Source organism: Ambystoma mexicanum, chromosome 7q (genome assembly GCF_040938575.1).
Source record: "Ambystoma mexicanum isolate Mex_15411 chromosome 7q, UKY_AmexF1_1, whole genome shotgun sequence".
NCBI lineage: Eukaryota > Metazoa > Chordata > Amphibia > Caudata > Ambystomatidae > Ambystoma > Ambystoma mexicanum.
In genome coordinates, this window is record NC_090941.1 from 992009759 (window position 1) to 992032617 (window position 22859).

The following is a 22859-nucleotide window of genomic DNA, read 5'->3' on the forward strand; positions in this document are numbered from 1 at the left end:
CACTTGAACACATGTCTAGCTTTATGAGCCTGGCGCCTAAGGCGCCAGGACAGGGGTCCAACATGAGCCTGGCGCCTAAGGCGCCAGGACTGTGTCCAAAGGGCCCCAGCTTGGGCCCGCTGGCACTTCCCTGGGGGGAATGATGCCTGCCTCTGGGGTTGCTGGGTCGGACCTGGCTCCTTGGAGGTAGGCATCATGACACATCCCGTCGGAAAATCAGAGTTCTCTTTGCCACACATTTGTCTTTTTCTTCGCAGGTTTTCCTTTGTCTCATGCATGTATGTGTTGATTCCAATCGTATAATTGTTTGCAAATTATACATTTTGCTCACATTATAGACGCATCAAGCACTAATCCAGCCCTTTATTACGCGACTTCCTCATCGTGTCACTTTTCAAATGCCCATACTATTTTCAAGTCTTCTATTCACATTGTGTTTTCTTCCTTGTTCTATCTTCTCCCATCTCGCCCCAGCTTATTGCCTAGGGCTAGACTCCTTTGCCAAGAGGCTGTCGCAGAAAGTTGCACTATACAAGACCACTTGATATTACATTCCAACCGGCTTCAATTTGGTTTTCCATGCCGTCCCGGCTTCTTTGTGCTGACCGCTCCTAAATCTCTCTTGAGAAGATTTGCTCTCGCTGCTCCAAGGCTGTTCCCTGGTCGTCTTCTCCCGGGCTGCCCCTCTCCACTTCTTTCTAGCCTTACACTTGGTTTTTGAGCTAGACAAAAAGAAATTATCTTTCTTGAAAAAAATAAACTTGATATTCAGATGCTGTGTATTTTAGAGTTATTCTAGTTTGTTATCATTCAGAGGTTTCCATAATATGCAGATACATACATCCTCTAGTGCATATTTCTTGTGTCTCTATTTCCTCTTTTAACACTACGGCCGCCTGTATCACCCCGCAGTTTGGGGAAGGCTTTGGTTTTCCACCATTACTTGCCCAAGCACCTTTGAATACTTTGTGAATTTGCTGACTCTTAGCGGTTACTCAGCACTTCAGTGGTCCACCGAAGGAGCACTCTACTCTGTTACCCCCTAAAGAAGTGTCGTCCAATGCAGTGAGAGGCAAACACAGGAAAATGGAGAAATAGGAAATATGGACCTTAACAGATATGAATCTCCATCATATGGCAATGTTTGATTGATGAAAGAAAACTGGAAAACACAAATACACATCTGAACACCAAGTTTTCTTAACATTTTTGTAATTTATTTTTTTTTAAAGTATGATAAAAACATCTTTAGAATGAATCCAATGGGACCTCATTACGACCCCGTATTACAGTTACCACCACCTGACATCCCGGTGTGACCTGGATATCACAGACGGCGACAGTAGTAGGTTAAGTTCCCATTCCCATGGAGTCGATTGGACTCAATGGGAATGGGAACCTTGAAGCACCGGCACCGTTAGTAACGGTGCCGGTGCTTCAGTGAAAAACCTGCTGATAGGGGCCTGAACTCCCAGCAGGTCCGGCCTGCCGGTAGTTCAGTGCCCCTACCGGCAAATTCATAGTAAGCTGGTCCGAAAGGGTGCTGGTAACTTGTAACCCGCTCACTCATAATGAGAAACAAAGGGCCTTGTTATGAATGTGCAGGTCCCGAAACAACGGTGCCGGTAAGCCTACCAGCACCGTTGTTTCTGGACCGGCACACTACAACTCTGTGGACGGGTGCCGTCCCGCCCTCCAGGGTCAGACCTGGCGGGCAGAACGGCACCCGCCCGCAGAGTTTCATAGAAGCACCGGCGGTGCTGGTGCTTCCGTGGTCCCCATTGCCATGGAGTCCTATGATCTGCCTAATTTACTGTTCTTATGCTGTTTTCTAAACACGGATTGCCTTTTTACACTTTCCCAGATCATTTCTCTGGCTTGTAAATTATTTCTTTCAATGCATTATTTGACGCAAGATTGTGCATGATTTCTACGGCCATATTGTATTGATTTATTTGTCCAGGGCTTTGGCGAAAGCTCTATTTAAATATAGAAAATGGACTCTACACTAGGAGGCCGACAGGGGCACTGCTGACAGCGCATTGAGGTGTGATGACTCTGGCGCAAGTGGGATTCATAGACGTGCCATGCCTCCGGAATGTCAGCGCCCCATTGGTTTGGAACTGGGATGGGTAGCCAATAAGATGCTTTGACGCACTGCTGCACGTTCGCAGAAGTATCGACACGCATTCCTTGCCAGTTATTTTCATCCCTGAGCCTAAAGAGGTCGGGACATGGACAGTGCGATCCGTTTCCACAGCTCAGACATAGCTCTGCAGGAACTTGAACTGGTGCTTCAATGACGGTGCATGACTCGCCCATTACGACCATTCACTCCTTGCAGGACATGAGGAGCGATGCCAAACGACCACAACGTGCGGCAAAATGCTTTGAAGATATTTGCATTTTGCTTGGGAGGTGTTTTCTTTGTGCGGGTGTGTTATGAGTCTGTATAATAATGGCAGTTTTCGCTGCCAGGGCATTTGTGTAGCCAGAGGATTAGATCTTCGGGGCACCCTGAAAAGCTTACCCTCAGACATAAAGCTCACTTAATGAGGACAATTATAGTGTTAAAAGTCACAGATGCCTATTCACAGAGTCTGCCAAGAAACAGGAATTGGATAGCTAGCAAAGATAAAATTAAGATGTATCTAGTTTAACTAAAAGGGAGAGTCTGGAGGATTCTGTGTGTGCCTTCATCTCTTGGAATTTGCAGGGTGGCATTGCACAATGGGATATCAGCACATTCAGCGTGAAAGGGGTGTATTCCTTAAAGAAGAGCTGCAGCTCTGCGAGCACATGCACCATTCTCCAGAGAGATAACATATGCCTACCAATCTGTATTTATTTGAAGAACAGGGATGTCAATTACGATCAGAAATGATTTTCAATAACACATTTACAGATGGTGGAAACATTCCCACGAAGGGTGCCTATACAGTAGCATAAAGGTGAGGATAAGTAGTGGGCCCGTTTATGAGGGTGGAAAAAATTAGAACATATGCCAGGGATAAGACAAAACAAAGACATTTTAAGCATGTGACTTACTAAGGTAGCACTAACCTAAGCGGGTAGGTGTTTCAACCTAAAGAGAAGAGCAAATTAAATCTACAAAATTACAATATTATGCGTCACTGGAAGTAGTGGTGGGGGGAGCTAGGGAGGATGGGGGAGACAGCAGGAGGAGATCCCATTTTAGCAAATAAGTGTTGTTTAACCAGAGCTTTGAGAGATCCACAGTTGGGCTGGCTTTCATTGTTATGGGAAGTGGTTCCAGTGGAGCTGGGTGAGTAGGGAGAAAAAGCAGAAGCGAGAGGAGGCACAAGGAGGGTATGGGATGGTTAGGTTGAGTGCAGAGATGATTGGAGGGAACGGAATGTACGATACAATCAGACGGGTACTGAGGAGCAACACCATTAATATCTGTGTAGACTAGGAGAAGGTACTAGAAAAGAGAGTAGTTGCGCATGAGACCCCCAACCAGCATGTTGTCTGTAGATAGAAGTGGGGAGGATCTGGGTAGGTTGTAGAGTGTGGGTAGTAAAGTGAGGACTTTGTCTAGAGGGAGAAAGGAGTAGGGAGAAAGGCCAAGGAGTAGGACTGAGCAGCAGTCTAGTTTGCAGAGCACTAGACTGGAGATTAGAGTTTTTGTAGAGTGGTTAGTAAAAAAAGGATGAATTTTCCAAATGTCGAGGCGGTTAATACGAGCAGCAGAGGCAGTGAGTGATGAATTGGTGCAGTCGTAGGTCGCTATCAAAGAGGACCCCAAGATTGCAAGCTTTGGGTGAGGGAGCAAGAAGGTCAGGTGGGAAGGAGATAGGTGAAGGGATGGAAGGCATTGCAAGTTAGGAGAAAAAGGATTTCCACTTTTGAAGAGTTCAGCATGAGGCATAGGAGAGCCATCCAGTTACGAATTGCAGTGAGATGGTTCGTAATCTGTTTTGAGGTGGCGGAGGTGAAGGAGGGAAAGGAGAAAAATATCTGAGTGTCATCAGCAGAAAGGTGATAGAGAGCCAAAGGATGAGATAAGCCTTCCTAAAGCAGAGGAATAGAGGTTGAAGAGCGGAGGTCCAAGGAGTGATCCTTGGGGGACCCCTATACGGTGGATCAGAGGTTTTCGAGTTCCAAGAGATTTTAAAGGATCAACATTCCAGGCAGGAGGCGATCCAGGGAAGAGCAGATTTGCAAAATCCAAGGTCCAGGAGAGTAAGGAGCAGATAGACAGTGTCATAAGCGGCAGAAAGATCCAAACAGATGAGTATAGAAGCAATTTGGAGTGGTGAGCAATAAAGACAAAGTTGGAGAGGCTCAACGTCTGGGACCCTGTACGTTTTGTCAAACATGCCCTTTTTGGGTGGTGCCGTGGATGGATGGGTCATAGTAATGAGATCTCCCTCCCAAATGTCTTCCAAGAGTGGTACAGATAAGATGGACTTTCTATGCTGTACCTTTCTTTGATATAGGAGGCTGTCTTTTTCTGTTCCTCTAGCGAAAGTGTGAACATTTTAGCCACTCTACCCATGAGGGTGTGGAAGGACCTGATCTCGTCAGGGGGGTTAGGAGGGGCAGAAGGAGGGGATCTTCTCTGGAGAGTACTTCTTTTGGTATACCATCTGCTGGGATGAGATTGTCACATTCATCCGTTGTGTAGGTCGTGTGGACGGACTCCGGATCATCCTAAGGTTCATGCTCAGATTCAGTGTCTGTCAATTGCAAGGGCCTTTGTAGCCGCTGGCCCTCCCTAGCAGGGCAAGAGGGTGCAGCAAGTCCACTGGGCCCTGCTAGAGGGTGCCTGGGTTCTGGCGGTGGCAGTGGTGCCGATAACCTTTGGTGTAGGGTGGATACCAGGGTATTCAGGGTGGCAAAAATGTCCAGAGAGACGTCTCTAGATGCTGGTGGGAGTGGCACTGTGGCAGGTGGTTAGGGCACTCTGAGGTACAGGCTTCTCCTGAAGCTTTGGCTCCTGTGCGACCCTGGGTGGGGGTATGCCAGGAGGGGGGCTAGATGTTGAGAATTCCCCTTTCAAATCTTCCTCTGAGGATTTAGGAAGAGGATCTACCATCTGTAACAAAGGTCGAGGATCAAGCTGGACCACCCCAGCAGATAATTGAACCTTTTTGGTGTCAACTCCCACCTTTTCAGTGTTAACTCCCACAGCCAGGGGGTCAGGACGTGGGGGACCCGCTAGCGCAGAGGGTTGCGTAATATGAATCAACGGCGGTGGCATCAACAAAGATTTTGAAATTGTCGTCTTAATAGTGGACAAGGACGTTTGAAATGTTGTGACCATTAACGGTGTAGATTTTGTCAATGGGGTCATAGAGGTCACAGAGGGTGTCCTGATAGTTGTCGACGACGAGGGCTTTATGGCTGTCAACGTCTTCATTAACGCAGCAAGGATTCTTGAAGCTGTAGGTGTCGTCAACAAGGGTGTGAACAGTGGTCTCGTCGATGGAGTAGATATTCCTTTATCCCTGGAAGACGGCCTACTGCCCATGGATGTCGTGGGCAGTCGGAGAGATTTTTCTGAAGACCTTGATGGTGTCTTCCGTGTATGGGTCTTTGTTTGCCCTTTTCCTGCTATTGGCTGACTCGTCGTATCATCTTGACCTCTTACTAGATGTGGTTCGATGGGATGGCCTATGCTGCCTGAGCGAGGCATGACTCAATACTGAAATAGAGTTAGAGGCCCCACTGGTGTTGTCGAGCCATGCGACCAACCTGCGATGATGGTCTCAGAGGGTCTTGTTAGAGAAGGATTGTCAAATGTCACAATCTTTGATCACATGTTGCGGGTGGAGGCAGTAGAGGCAATTATCGTGGAGCTCCTCCACAAACACGTTCCTGAAGCCACATCAAGTGCAGGCCTTAAAGAGACTTTTCTTCTTGGTTTCAGCTGTTGGAGTAGGCCCAAAACGAGGACCTAGATCAGTCGAAGAAAGTTTGTTGTCAAAAGTAGATAATACATGAATGTGCGGTAAACAAATCTGAAGATAGCCGTCAGAGGTGGAGCTAAGGAAGCCTTTCCTATTGGCTGTGGGCAGTATGACCCAAACGTGACTTTACTAGAGCACAAACGTGACTGAAATTCAGTTTCAATTTAAACTGCTCTATGTTATTGAGGATTCCCAGTCTAACAACAGGGAATATTCACAGCATGTAAATCTATGAAAGGTCCAATGCTGGAGAATATGACGCATGGGTGCACGTGTGAATGTTGTGTGTGAATGTGTATGCACGTGTGTGTTTATGCTGGACCATGGAGCAGGTGTCCAGGGTGGGGCGCGCGTTAACACATTTTCTACTGGGCATCTATCCTAGATGCCCAGTAGAAGAAATCATAATCCTGAGGTTGATAAAAGAAAATATGTTGTGTTATTACGTGGCTAGATTGGTATTTTGGGGCAGGCAGAGTTGCCATTTCTTACTATGGCATGACATTTTCTGTACTGGGCATCTGATAATACAAGGATGTTACAGTGTTATTACGTGGCTACACTGGCATTTTGGGGGCAGCCAGTCTAGCTTTTGCTTACTGGCATTTTATTCTGGGCATCTATGATGAAGAAAGCATGTTAAGTGTTATTACGTGGCTAGACTGGAATACACTGTGCAGCCAGTTTGGACATATGTTCGTATTGTGACATGGTATTCTTTAAAGGTAATGCCAACAGGAGTATGTTCTTTTGTTGGGATACTGCCATACATTGACAGAGCCAGTGTGGACATGTTTTCTTATAGTATCATTATTGGCATTATGTGCAAAGCAAGCATCAGCATGTTCTTCTATAGGAATTCTGGCAAATATTGGTGCATTAAGCATGGAAATGTATGGGCACAGCCAGTGTAAAAATCTTTGTATACAAGCATGCAGCATGGGCTTTGTGAAAGGCTCCCGTGCACTGTTGGTGGCTTGCATCTATTGCATTCTTGGATTGGAAATAGCCTACAAAACCAATTGCAAACTGTTTGGCTTTTTGACCAGTTTTTCCACAGTAAGCATGCTCTATAATGCAACATGTTAACCCTATATTATAACGCCCTTGGTTGGTACAGGCAACTTCGCTATAGCTACGGGTACAGACTTTGCCAGTAATGGTCACTTTAAATCACGTTTATGAAGCTGCTGCTGGTCACTTTAAATAACATAGATGAAGTCCTTCATGCATGTGCTTCAAAGTGACCATTCTGGCAAAGATAGATTGCGGCTGCAGCCAAACGAAAATAATTGGAAAGTGCTCCTATTTAGTGTACTGTTGTTGGCATCGCAATTCCTGTTTTTTTCATATTAACCAACTGTAAATTGTATGACTTTTCACCACTTACGTCAAAAATTGTGCTGCAAAATGCATTATTTCAGCACATTATTTTAACACATTTCCCCACTTAATTATTCGGTGCTCACTTGCTCACGCTAGTTTGAGGAAATATTTAGGACCATCCACTCACAAGAGACATGACTGCATAAGAATCATGAGATTTACTGGAGATTTCTGTTTTTTTCCATAGAAAAACAATTATAAATTGTATGACTTTTCATCCAATTTTTCTTACAAATCGTGCTGCAAAATGCATACTTTCATCACATTATTAAAAAAAATGTCTCAGGGGAGGGGAAGAAACCCCCCCGCCTCCCGTGATTATTTAGGGCTCACTCGCTAGGCTCAGTTGCTTGCGCTAATTTGAGAAACATTTGGGACCCTTCACTGAAAACTCTCACCACCCCCATGCATCATTTAGAATCTTGGTGCCCCTTCAGGAGCTATCCTCCCTAACCCACCAGCACCAAAAGCGGCCTCTGCCACTGGCCCGATTTCTTTTTTTTATCATGATCTTTATTTATTACTTTCAAACAAATTCATACATCGAGGAATAATAACACAAGGAAATTAGAACAACAAAATCTTCAAACTTCCCCAAATATCCCAATACTTCAGCCATATCTAAGAAACAGTATAAACAATCAAACACAAATTAAATGTATGCATTGAGTTAATAAGGCTCATAAAATCAACATATTTACATCAAATTGTATTACTTTCCATAACACGAAAACAAGTAAACACAAACAAACAAACAAACAAAAGCAAGCAAAATGCCTCATTCATCAAGTTCTCCATCTTGCACCTCACATCCTTACAAATCAATGAAAGATTTCCAAAAGGACCAATAGTTATTCTCCTTACCATGCTCCTTTAACATAAGTAATTCAAACTCAGACAATACAATCACATCATTAATCCAATCATCCAATGTTTTTTTCCCCTGGACTTCCACACCTTCATGATCTGTTTAACTGCTATCACTAATATTTTATCTATCCATTGTCCATACAAACAAGCCTTCAAACAACGGCCACTTTATGCCAATAACAAAACCTCCCTTGGAAATGAAATTGACAAAATTACATCCAACGAATCTAGCACCTCTCTCCAAAGAGAGAACATTCTTGGGCAATGCCACAACATATGGAGCAATGTCCCCTTCTCTATCCCACATCTCAAACAAAAATCTTCAGTAATCAGTCCCAAATCACACATTTGCACTGGAGTCCAGTATAAACTCCCCAAAATGATCTGATGTTTAAGACGTAACTTAAGATCCATCTTACTAGTATATCCAACCAGCCACACATATTTCCAAGCATCATCACTAATTACACAACCTAAATCTACCTCCCATTTCTGCTTTAATGTAATCCAAGACTCTAACACTGAATCACTTTCTCTCATAAGTTTCAGATATGTAGATACATTACGTGGCGATAAACAAAACATGGCCCAACCCACCGGCTCCTTCTCAAGTGGGATAGTCATCATACCGAAAACGTCGGTCAGAAGACCCTCCAATTCTTTATATCTACTCCTTTCCCTTCCACTTAAATGAAACATTCTTTGAAGTTCATCAAAACATAAGTTCCCGTCCCGCAGTAAATCACCCAATTTCAACACTCCCTGATTTCTGATGGGCTAGTTAAGAGTAACTGTGGTCAGTGCTCTGTTCCCATGGCAATGCAATGTTGGTGGTAAGCAATGGCACAGGTAATCTGATTGTCATGCCGTGTTGCAGCAATTAAGATGCAATTATTCTACTGACATATGAATTACAAGGGTTGTGTTCTCCTGGGCCCTCATTTATTGAATTCTACAGGCACATTAAATCCTTAGTGGCATGATTTCCTGATACATTCCTTTTGTTTGCCATGATTCCATCTGGCAAATAATGCATTTTGTCACAATATTTTGCCTGCCAGGCGATATTTGTCCTCCGTAACACACTTTTCTTTTCAAGTTGCATAAAACATGTTCATCATTATCTTTAACCAGGGTTTACCACTCGACAAATGAATACCCAGAGCCCATTGTTTATACTGAGCAGACCAAGCTTTCTTTTGGTTCATAAATGTATTTATTTCTATACAGAAATACTTTTGGTAGGTACTCTGGCAGATCTTGAATACTTTGCTCTGTTGTAACTGCCTATAAAATATTTAATTAGCCAAAATATTTGAAAAAGTGCTGTACAATGTGTAAAGAACTGCAGAGGACAAACGGGAAATTCCCTTCCACAATTCCATCAGGGATGATCGCTCACTTACTTTGAAAGCTCACATACTGGGTTATCTTGTTAGTCAGTTGCACATATGGAAAATAATCCAAACCATTGTTGCATTTAGGGAAGAATTATCAGAGGGAACAATGGTAATGACTATTGTAATCCTAGTTCACAGTTCCCTCATCGCCAGCCTTATGGAATATCTTCACCAGGAAGTGAAGGGAATCATTGCATAATGCGTAGCAGCGTATTAAACCAAAAACATAGTGTTGTATGCGCAGCCGCTCTATAGCACACGTCTACCTTGCATAGTCTCTCAGCCGTGACAATTAGTTTTTATATCAGCATGTAGAACCCTTATACTTAACTCTTATTAGCAGGGATGTAGCGAGAGCTGCACGGACGGAAGGAGACTGTGGAGTAGGAGCATGGTACTTACCCCTATGTTCCACCCGCTTTTCCTCCATACATAAGGACTGTTACTAAACTCTCTATACAAGAAAATTGATTGAAAACCAATCAACAATCCAGTTAACAAAAAATATTCTAGAGGATTCACTTGCTAAAAGTGGGCGTCTGCCCCAGAAACTGAATTGAGCAAATACTGAACACAGAAAGGAGTGAGAAACAGACTTGTGTGAATTCAGATTGGTCACAATTGCTGATGGATATGTTAGGCAAGCCTCTGACTATATGTAAGTAGCTGCTAGGCCAGGTCTCCCACAAAAGACAGTCTAAGACAGCACTGGTTTAAAGCACCCTCTAGAGGATTGATGTATTTCTCCGGGCACTCAATGTCATGATTTTGCATTCTCAATTGTTTCCTTGTTGCCATCAAGATCACTCAACTTTCTTTCGGAAGGTCCACATTGCCTATCGATTACAAACACAGTACCCACAGTATTGAATAACTTTCAATAACTCCTTTGTCATGTCCCCTTTCTTCCATAGTTCTAGAAGGTTACTGAAACCCTAATATCAAAGAGAATATGTCTTGAAAAACCTTCATAACCTAGTCAACTGTCCAGGGACCAAAAGGCTAAGGAGTCGGATTCTGGGGTGGGGCGAGATACTAGGTCCCCCTCTCAGTTACTAGATATTGAGACACTGGGAGATGGTGATTAAGAGCAAATTGAAATCCGAAGCAGGTCAGAGAACCATACTCTTACTTGCCACTGTGGTGTAACAAGGATCAGGTACCAATTTCTGGGTCACTTCATTTTGTGAAACATTTTCTCATTCCGCCGCAGCCATCAATTTGTTAATCTCATCCATCACGTTTGATGAAATTTGTTGTGGAGGGTGGCTGTCTAGGATAGTTTGACCATTTGCTCACAACAGAGTTTGTCCAGCACCTGGACGTCATCAATTTCCACAACAGTGAAAACTGGGAGATCCTGTCTCCCACTGAAAACATGTTCCTGAGGCACGAGGTTGTCAAATCTTCAGCTAATCTGAAGTTATGGCTTTAGGTGAAAAGAACCTCTTGATCATCCACTCCGTCTTTGCCTTAAGAGATATGTCATTACCTCTCAGCGAAACAAGGGAAGGTCTCCAACTTCACATGGATGATGTCTACATTTAGGCTTTTTTGATTTCAGTAAACCCAGAATTAATAAGATTCCTGCCACTATGGAAATAAAGTTCCCTTCTAAGGTTTATACAGAAATGTCCATTAGATGGCAACGTGGACCTTGCAACACATGGATTCCTGAATCAAATTGAAAAAAACCAAGGTCAGTGGACATTTTCAGACATTTCTGTAACTCAATATGATCAAAACTGAAATAGGCCATGCTATATGCTCCTCATAATAAATATTTTACGGATTATGTACTTTAACAATTAGTCATTTCAAGTAAGTTATTTGATTCCCATAGCTACCACCCTAGGGCTGACAAACCTCAGTTAATAACTTATCAGAGAATATCCAAATTGGACTCCTTGATCAAATGGCATCTTCTATTGCAATGATTCTGCATCAAACACAAATGTGTTCAAGTTCTATTTTAGAAATGGACCATGGAAATGTCACTTCTATTCCCATAATGCAAAGTTTTCAGCCAACGTCATTGTACAGTTGGGTTAAAGATTAGCAGACTTTTGTCTGATTTGGAATCCCCGATATCCATCACATTATGTATCCAGTTCTTCTTTATGGTTCCAGAATCTATTTAATGGTCTATTTAGTAAATATGCAAACTTTATATTTCTACCAAAGCTTCCGCAATTATTAGGTTGCTCTGGTGTTTGTCCTGGATGCAGCTTTGAAAATGTATATATAGATAAACCTGCATCTGTCCCACGTGCACTTCTTCCCCAGTACACCATGATTTATTTTAACTTTGGATAGTGACAAGTAACTGGAGCCCATCAAGTTCTTATTTGAGCCTTTGCATTTTTGTATGTGCAGTTTTCTTTTCCCATTATAAACTCAGGAAAATTCCAAGAATACGGAGCCAATAAGGGCTGCCTCATCATAATCTGTTATGGTTTTGCTACAAAATAATTATGCATAATATATATTCACAATTTTTGTCTACACTGGATAAACACAGTTGCCCGCAATTCTTTTGATATAAACAATGGGTAAGTACTGAACTCTTGAACTCGCAAACAATGGCATTTGTTCCTGGCCAATTACATAGTTCTACTTTCTCAAACCAACATCAAAATCCATCTTACAGTTCTGCATCCTTTGCAGTTTATATGTCGAATTTGACTATAAATCCCCTGCGCAAAACACAAACTATATATAGCCTTGAGTTAATTAATAACCCCATCACAAATTGCTCTCCACAATATTAAAGGTCATTCTCGGTGTGTGAGGTTTTAAGCCATTATCAGCAGAAAGGTAAGCCTTCATCTGCTTCTCCTGTAAAACACACGGGGGATGCTGCATTCATATACACACATTAGGGAATTTCAAGTTTCAAAATGGTTCTCCTCTACTGTATGGAAGTTGTCAATTTTTCTCTATAATAGAATGCACATCTTGAGAATGTATCTTTTGAATACCTGTATGCAGAATTGCTGACGAAATGCTGACGAAATCCCAGCAGTGCTTAGATCATTAGATCGTTCTATAGGAGTAAGGAGATTTAGTTGCACAATCTCAGCAGATGTATGGAAAGCAATTTGATGCTTTCCTCCGGTGACATACTGCTATCTACTGACAAGGGAAACGTAATATTGAAAGCAAGCCTTTGCTCGTACCTCTATGCAGACACGACTTTAGGTGATGCAATGCTAAAACAAAAACCCCAATAAAATAAACATTCCCTGTACTTACTTTGTGAGTGGAGGGCAGAGAAGTGGAAAAATGTAGCATTCTCATTGAGGCTTCCAGATGTTGGGGAGGAAGGAAGAAATTGGGAACAAGCACTGGGTCAGATCTGATGAATGATGATCAAGGAGGATATATTTGTGTTCAATATTGCACACCATAGAAAAGTGATTCAAACATTGGAAACAAGACAACATAGGCTTTCGATTGACCCAGTAATATACCCATGCAACAGAACTGTTAGGTAGGAGTGTCGGTTGCTCACTCTATACATCTCCTTTATAGAATAGGCAAACAAGAAACACATTTGAAAAATTAGCACAAATTCAAACCATGCCCAGATGGTCATCCCATTTCACTGTTTTACTTCTTTCATCTTCGCTGGATTTGGGGAGGAGGGGGCAGGATACAACTGCGGGGCAATTAGATGCTCACTTTAGTTACTCTGGAACACTCCAGAAGGGACTGGCCTAGATTATTTTAGTATGTTCCATTGTTCCCTAGATCCAAGTGGAGAAACGGGTATAGGAATTAATCACTAATATCACAGTTATTTCAGCAAGGAAGTTCAATTTACCCTAATGAAACAGCTTGACATGAACTTGTAATTATGGTTGCTTTAAAGTGCATTTTAGAAGTGCTTCATCTAGTAATATAGTGAATGTTTTGCAGTCAAACTGTGGTGAGGGGGGATACAGTCTCTGTAGAGTTCGATTCTATACTTATGTCAGAATATTGTCAAAAACAAGTAATTTAAAATAATTTCAAAAGTGCATGGTGGAAGCCTACATGTAAGTTGTGACAAATCCCGAGATGTTGTCACTACTTTAGATGGGGAGGCCCTTTCCATGAGGCCAGGGAGGTGAGGATGCTACCCGATTGTCACCCTGGGGGTGCTACTCAGTGGGAGGATCTCATGGGGAGGGAGAATCCCATTGAGAGTAGTGACCGTCTTCACTGAACATGGCATCCCTCCAACCCCCCCCACTTTCTCTCAAAACCCACATTCCCTAAGGACCCCATGTACTACTGTAACACATCCAGAAACCACTGGGACAAGAAAGAGCCAACGAGTAATGAGGATTACTGACCAGAACAAATTTACACGCCATGATCTAGTCTTTCAAGCGATGTCATTGGTCTGCTCCCAAAGTAGGAGAGGGAAAAGAAGGATGGCGTCTTTGTTCTCGGAACGGCATCGGCTGCCGAGAGACTCAGAGGCACATAGGAAGCTCTGGTGAGACTGGAGCGGACATGCAGAGGACCAGAGAAGGCTCTGGTGGGCCCGGAGAGCCGCCGAAACTGCAGAGCAGACACACAGAGGTGTGTTCTGGAAGCCGCAGAACCACAGAAGAGATGTGCAGAGAACCTGGGAAGGGCCCCAGTGAACCAAAGAAGCAACCGCAGATCCTGGGAGACCCGCAAACAACCGGAGGGTGACAGCCAAGACCCTGCAGTTAATGGGGTGGGCAATCCGAGGGCTGGGGAGACCCAGAGAGCGAGTGACGTGAAATGCAATATAAAGAAGGAATATATTCTTTGGGGAAGATATACCAAGTGAAGGGGATCTGGGACCCACCCTGCAAAGACAACACAAACAGAATTAAGAAGGGATACAAACTTTATATGCACAAGTGGTATCCACAGACCATGGCAGGGGAGTAAACCAAGGCTGTGGTGTGAAGAGGAATTAAAGAACAGTGTGAATGATTAAGGGATCTGGGTCCTACAATGGGGTAGCGCACCCATACAAGGACAAATACCAAATGTGCTTTTAACAGCAACTTTCAGAGACCTTGGCAGGAGAGTCAACCAAGGCAGCAACGTGAACAGGAGGAGAGTACTAAGAAGCGGGCCTACGACCTACAGCAATTCAGAGGAAGAACAGAATCCAAGCTTAGGGTAAAGAATAAGACTAGATCCCCTCATTACAGTATCCTGGAACCAGGCCTGCTTGGAAAAGGTCAGGATCTGGGAGCTTGGTCTGCTCAGAAGGGGTTGGGGACCGTCGGCATCAGCTTGGGAGAAAGAACCAGGCTATCCTTCCCCGCTGCAGGACTTGGAACCCAGCGCTGTCCCGAAAGGGTCTGGGAATGATAACATTGTTTGGGAGAGAGATCCCGACCATCCTTTCTCATTGCTGTGCCTTAGAGACCGGCTTACCAAGTAAAAGATAAAGATCTTTATTGACTCTTGGAGATACAGAAGATACTTCTTTTGTTGTACCTTTTTGGAACATTTGTTTTGTGAACCCCGAAGACGAAGCTGGACTGCAGGCCGTCAGCCAAGAGACATTTCCCCTTTCACCTTTTGCTAGTTTAGTGTCTGAGGGACAGGTTAGGATTTGGACACAGGACGGTGAACTTTACTTTGGACATTCCGACACCGACCATTTCATTAGCTAGTTTTGATGAAATCCCTCTTCGCCATTGGGCTAGTTAGGATTTCCTCCAACCCCACCATTTATGTTAATAACAGTTTTTGCCAATCAACATGCCATCTTTGTGTCCATCTCTTACTCCCAGACCCTTATAAAGTTTTGTGACATAATAGGACAAACCTCAAAATGGCAAGATAGGGTTGGGGCAGAGTAAGTTAGGTACCATAATCTGCAAATACCATTCATAGGCATGTTTTGTACGTGGGCAGGTTTCACGTGCCCAAAGAATGTCGCAGACTCTGCCCAAATTACATCAGACTTTCAGAGGTAGCTTAACCCTAAACAGTATCTAAATTTATCTATAATCCTCTTTTCCTCCACATGGCCCATTGTCAGCCATGCGCATCTATCCACTGGAATTTCTTAATGAGGAAGAAAAATGGACAGACCTTTGGGATTACATTTTTCTACATTAACAGGATGATGAGGCAAACTATTTGGTCCTAAAAACATCCACATAAATCAATTGATTAATTTAGTCTAATTAGGGCATATATCTTTTGTTTTCGGCTTTTAAGCAATATATCCACATATAGAAGTAAAACTAGGCCCATAAATCAGGCTGCCAGGCACATGACCGCCCACAGTGTCTGCAGGAAATGGCATTAATACCAGATTATTGCATCACAGGGGCGGGGGGTCAATACTCCCAACAACCATAATATACGATAACTGGTGGAAATACTGACCACTCGAGGTGAAAAGGGTTTTCTTTTTGATTTTGTACTGTAACCCTAACATCTGTTCAAGATAATTTGATAACACTGTTGTGGTAATTTGGAGGGCGCGTAATGAATGTAGTTTATTACATAACCATGGCAAAGACGTCTCTTAAACTATATTCAGTTGATGTTTGAGTTCTTTTAATGATCTGCTTTAACCATATAACGGTAGCAACAGGGCCTGCACAGGGTCTTGGGCCCTTACCCGTTCACAGAGACTCTTCTTGCAGTCCATGGCATTTGACCAAGGATCATGCCTATTGACCCATTCTGCAGTGATCGTAGCTCATGCACTCTGAGCACTATCCCTACGTAGTGCCCAGAAGGCATGGCCTGGGCTATTCCCTAGGGCAATGTCATGCTCTAGACAAAGTGTTACTTGTTGCACTGTTTGCACCACTCACTATTTGGAAAGTGTTGCACCTGAGTTCGCAAATACAGCAATTTGACCGTCAATTGGGTAGCAAAAACGTTCACCCTAATTTTGAAAGGGGATGCACCAAATGTGCATTACAGAGACCCGTGGGTCCATGAACCCCCACAGGCAAACTTTCCCATAATTTTCCAAACACTAAAATATTGCATGTCTGGGATATGCCATTGCTCTTACAAGTGTTCTGTGTGACAAAGTCATATTTCAGAGGCAGTATTTTGGGACTGGAGTATCCCTGGAAAGGAGGCTAGAGAAAGAGGAGGAAGAGGTGGTAGAAAATAGGGGAAATGTAGGGCAGGAGAAGAGAAGATACAGAATATCAGGAGGAGAACAACAAGGCAAGTGGAGTTGAGGTGAAGAGAGAGAGGGAGATTATTAGGAGTAGACAGCTAGAGAGAACAACTGATGATGAACTGACGATGAGGCTGTGAAGAATGTAAGGAAGGCATGGTATCAACAGCATACACAGCCGCTATTGTTTTGAAAACCTTTGGAATGGAGGGGATATCCCTAAAAGGGAAAGGCGGATCCAATTTGTTATCTGGTGATGCCCGTCCTTCCCCCTGAGGGACACCTCCCCCATGTGATCCTCCCTCACATAGCCACCCCCCAGGGTCAGGATTAGGTAGCGGCTGCTGTCCCCTGGCCACATGAGGAGAGGTTACGTCCGGGAAAGGAGTGATGACAGCATCAGATTCATGACACAAGTTGTATCCTCTTCCTATTTCTTTCTAAAAGATGAGATTAAATCGTTCAATTACTTGGGTGTGAATTTTACTTCTTCCCTTGTGGGTACTAGGCACTGTACTAAGCAATCAATCGTATAGCATGGTTCAAGTCATGGGATTTGATGTTAAAGATATATGTGAATAAAGTTATTTCTGCAGCCAAATATGGTGTGGGATTATGGGGATACCCTAACCTGTCCCAGCTACATATAAAAGAGAACCAACTCTTGAAGCAGCTACTTGGATTGTTCATGTCATTTGCAATTTATGTAGTACATCAGGAGCTTGGTCTTGAGTATCTGTGGCTACGAATATAGGACACTGCGAAAACGGTTTTGACACAACAGATCATTATTTGTCCTGTGGCATCTGAACACAATATTATGGCTATTCCTTGGTTCAGGCACATCAGAAAGCTTTCAGATATGATATATGTAGAATCTGTATTTACTAATCCTCTGATCATTGATGTGAAAGCCATGTGGATATACAAGAATAGATTTGAGGAGACAGTGGGCCACATTATGGGTCTGGCGGTAGGTAACCCTGCTTGTGATACAGAAAAAAGTTACAGGCGCCTGGCTTGCCGGTAACACTGGGGTATTCCTACCACGGTGGCTGGGAAGTCAGGCGCCGGTAATTCTGTTAATCCCAACTCCCATAGAGTCCCAGAAGACTCTACAGGAGTGGGGACCACGGAAGCACCAGCACCGTTAATAACGCCCCTGAAACTCTGCAGGCGGGTGCCGTTCCACCCGGCAAGTCAGGACTGCCGGGCACACGCCCAGCAGATTAGTACTTTGCCGGTCCAGTAACAACGGTGCCAGTAAGCTTACCGGTACTGTTGTTTCTGGACCGGCAACCAACGTTATAATGAGGCCCAGTGACTGCTCTTGAGAACAAAATGAACTTGCAAAAAAGTGCTAATAGACAACATGTTATTTTAACTTCTAATTGTCTCCAAGCATTTTAAAGATCAGTGTCTTATGACTAGAGCCTGGTTCAATTTGTTACCCTTAAGGGCAGTGACTGCCAAGTGGCTGGTTCCTACACCAGCTAAAATCATTTGTGAATTGTGGAATGGTGGTGCTGAAGATCTGCTGCTTTTTCTGTCCTCTTAGTATAACACTTGCAAACCCATCTTGAATCCATTATTGTGTAAATTCAATTTTAGACAAGACAGACCTGCAATGTATTTTATTCTTCTTGCCGATCCACCCCTTATCGCACAGACTCTCTTGTTATTTAAGAGTGAAAGAAGAACTTATCCAATTTATAATTGGTATTGGGTGATAATACATTATCAGATTGTACTACTTATTTATAATACGTTATCTTGGGTTTGGATTTATACACTTGTTCATATTTATTCTATTGTGAACTAGGCATATTTGTGAGATACTACCTGTATGTAAAATGTTGTTTAGGGTTCTGATTTGATCTATTTCAGACTTGTTCCTATTTATTGTAATCTGTACTATGTATATTATTGAGATACTTTTTTGTCTTATTTGTTTTTGTTATGTTTAAAGTTTGATGGTATGTTTTACCGAAATAAATCTTTGACTGACTGAAAAAAGGGACTAAGGATAGATCCTTTCCTTTATAGATTAGTTTTGTTGCTGGCTGCGCCAAGAGAAGTATTTCCTAAAGTGTTACTGCAATAACTGTCTGATCGGATGGTGGATAAACAAATTTTGCCTACGTCACTCTACTGCTATTATTATGGTTTTGCTGTTGTCTATAATATTTGTCACATCAAGAAACAACATTTGTATGTCTTTTTGTAGACTATTCTACAATCTATTCCCGTCCTTATGGTATTTAGTCAATTTTATGTTATTGTACAGTACTCAGATAAAGTGTCTTGTTCACGCTTTCATAAATATTTTAAATAAAACAAAAATAAATATTTTAAATAAAACAAATTCCATAGTATTTGACTGAGTTGAGAATTGAAAGATGATAAACTATGGCGTAAGCTATGGAATTGTGGTATACCCTGAAGTCTGTTAAAAATAATCATGACCGGAGGCCACCAGGTGGCACGCGGATGGAAGCAACCTAGCCACGTAGCTCGCTGATCACTGGGTTGAAAAGGGTCCTGAGCACCCGATTACACCCCACCCTAATTCAGAAGCGATTCTGGCTAGCCCCTCGTGGTACCTTAGAGCAGCCTTGGCCGAAAATTATGGCTTATCGACCCAGAGGAACCTGAAATATCACCCCTCCATCACCACTGGCCGTGATACTCCAGGCAAGCATGACCCAGTGAGAATGTGATTGATGCAGAGATGGATCACACGCAGTATGAGATAGTCTGACTGCAGTCTTATGTTATATTCTTTAGCAAAATATAGTCAACAGTCCTCCATATGCTCTGTAGGAAACCTTGACCCATAGCCAATTTGCATATGAAGTACTGTTCTGGAAGACAAATCCCTATAGGTTTTATTCAGGTGGGGCCTTTGAATAGTGGAAAAAACACATCTGCAGTAAGGCTGACCACTAGGAACCACCCTTGGGGGCTATAAAATAAGGCACACAGCCAGCTATATAAGAAACTTGCATAGCTAATCTGGGCTCTACTTGAAGACCACCCTGGGGACCAATTGTTACCAGACCCAGACACCTAACCTTGAGGATGCTGTTTTCGGGGCTCAACCCCACAAACACCCAGGTGGTAGACTGCATGATAGACTGCACAGTCAGTAAATACACTGAGACCCTCTGGACACCAATACAACTACAAGGTTGCCATCCAAATTCTCCTTGAAAGCTCTAGCCCGCTGATCATACCAATAGGAAGTTCTTTTTGTCTGAGGCTACTGGAGGTAACATGAGAACATAGGGTTCCAGTAAAGACAGTGAGACACAATCCTCTCCTTTGAAGGACTGGAAAAAATGGTTGCAAAGGTTTCAACGCTCTGGGTCAAGTCCCCCAGTTTCCAGTGCAGAGGTTCTCGCAATGGTGGAAATTGCGGGACATACGATGTCTACGAAGAAGGACATAGCGGCGCTACGGGAGGAGATTAGGAGCATAAGATCTGATATAGGCTATAGATTGGATGAACTTAATAAAAGGGTGGACACGATCAATGACAGATTACAAGGGGTCCTCAGTGGATGTTTTGGAAACACAGACATGAGACTGTCTGAGATTGAAAGGAGAGAAGAAGAAATCTCCCTTAAAATGGACGATTTCGACAACAGGGAGAGGAGATTTTTGGGGTTCCCCGAGAAAGAATGAGAAATAGAGGGGGGACATATTGAGAGTGATAAATGATGTGGTCAAAACTTTGTATGGTGAGGACACAACCAACGAGTCCACAATAGACAGGGCCCACAAAGCAGGGGGGTGGGGGAACAGAGGTCCACGTTCTATTCCAGCCCGCTTTCACTACTATGCGGAGAAGGCAAAGATCCTTGAAAAAGCAAGACGAGTAAGTCTGACAACATATGGAAATGCGAAGATTACAATCTTCCAGGATCTGTCTACTTTTACACTGGCAAGACGCAGGATGTGTGTCCCCCCTCCCGCAATTGCTAAACGAGAAGGGGGCTAGGTACCAATGGGGCTTCACCTTCTCCTTTCAACCTGAGGGCCATACATACAAGTTGGGAACTGAGGATGATATTGAAAGAGTCACGGTAGAGCTGTTGGGGGGAATTCGGATGATCAGGGGTACGACTCCAATGGCAGCAACAGAAACGGAATGAGTTGGGGAAAGCCCAGATAGGCGGCGGATACCAGGATCGGGGAAGTAAACGAAATTGAATCCCCCTCTGCCTCCACCCGGAAAATCGTGGCTGATGACCATGACAGCGGCGATGGAAATATTTGGATAATGACAATGTCACTCTTAATTTGGGTAGACTGTGTCGATGTTATTAGATTTAAACCTGCATCCTTTATTTACTCCTTCTGGGAGGTATCTCGTGAGGCCTTGGGTTTTGAGGCTTGGGTTCTGCAAGAAAGGAAAAGTGGTGCAGTGGGAGATTGAGTTCACCCAATGAGCATTATATGGGGGGCAATTACAGTCCAGCAAATTCCATGTTTCTGTTGGGGATGAGGGTAGGAGGGCTCAGGGTAGGAGGTATTGAGCTTAGGTGACCCAGTGGTCTAAGAACTACTGGTGGGTCAGTCTTTGGCCAATCATGGCATAGCTATGGGACTGGACACTAGGGGAGGGTGGAAATCGCAAATGTTGGGGATGGGGCGAGTTATGAAGTTTACATGCTACTTCCAATGTTAATACAATCCGGGAAGGGCAAATGCATAGCCAAAGAGACTTTTTGTTTGCTAATTTTGCCACAGATAACGATACATACAGGCGATACAAGGGGAGATCACAATTATATGTTTTATGGCTAAACAGAGTATGACCTGATAGGCTCTCTCAATGTTAGAGGCATTAACTCCCCCATTAAATGGTCATTGGTGGTCCGAGAATTCGTACGATCCAAAATGGATGTGTTGTTTTTGCAGGAATATTACTGGTTGAGGGGAAAGGAACCAGGTCTGAAAGCTAAAACCATAGGCACAGTTTTCCAGGCATCAGCCACTGCGAAGAAGGGTGGGGTGGCAGTGGTAATAGCAAATGGGCTGGGATTTGTAGTGGAGAGGGAGCTCAGAGACCCTGAGGGCTGGTACATATTCATCAGAGGAAAGTTGCAGGGAAAGACTTTAATGGTGGGATCGGTATACTGTCCCAACAGAGGACAAATTGCCTTCTAGGAAGCGGTAAAGGAGAAACTGAAGTTGTTTGTGGAGGGTACTCTGGTGGTAGGTGGTGATTTTAATATGATCCTTGATCCCAGTAGAGATAGAAAGAGAATGGGAGATGTCGGGGCTTCTCAGCCAAGAGATGGAGATTGCCAGAGATTTTATCGGATAAACCAAGAATTGGGAGTCACAGATTCCCTGACTCACTTTTTTTTTTTTTAATTAAAATGTGTTTGGTTTGTATCTTAAACCTTACATTTCCGTTCTACTAAAATACATTTATGTTGCGTCAATTAGTTAATTATTTTTCTTTTTTTCCCCATCATTCCTGTTGGGTTTCCTTCTCGGTTGTGATGTCTTCCCAAAAATGGATGATGGTAGCAACCATTTTCCTATTGTTTCCCATTAGGATTTGGTTCCATCTTTCCTTTGTGGTCAGTTCTACTGTGGCGCTTTGGTATTTGCCACCATATATCAGACGTTTTTCGTAAAGCGCCTCGCATTCCATTAGGATGTGATATATCGTTTCGCTCTTCCCGGCAGTTCGACAAATCTGCAATCTTTGTTATCCGCCTTGTTTTGGCTCCAGTTTCCCAGTACTTCTCTTGTAGGGAGGAGATTCAATCTCAGTCTTAAAAACTTGTCTCAGATTCTTCTGTCCGGGTACAGGTTGAGGTAGTGTGGGAGTTGGTTAACACTCTGGATTCACCTTCGCATTTTAAGTTCATTTTGTATCGATCTTTGAGCTCTTGTGTCTCAATCCAATCTAGACGCGCTATCTTTTTTTTGCGATCTGGGGCATTCGTGTCAATGTCTCTAATGTATTATCTCTTTTCATGCATATCCTCCTGGTTGCTTCTTTTCATATGTTTAATACTAGGTCATTGACTTCATATTTTGATCTTCTCAGGATGTCCAGGGCAGGAATCTTTTCTTCGCTGTTTACTTTCCTGAACAAATCTAATGTTT

General features: G+C 43.3%; 1 protein-coding gene across 2 annotated transcripts in view; it reads right to left on the reverse strand.

Annotated features, from left to right (window-relative positions):
• The window catches only part of C2CD3 (C2 domain containing 3 centriole elongation regulator), a 594096-nt gene that overhangs the window by 129501 nt on the left and 441736 nt on the right, over window positions 1-22859 (reverse strand). For both annotated transcript variants that reach the window (XM_069640138.1, XM_069640137.1), the window contains one exon: window positions 12848-12950. In XM_069640138.1, coding sequence (XP_069496239.1) covers window positions 12848-12950 — 103 coding nt within the window. The remainder of the gene's footprint in view (window positions 1-12847; window positions 12951-22859) is intronic.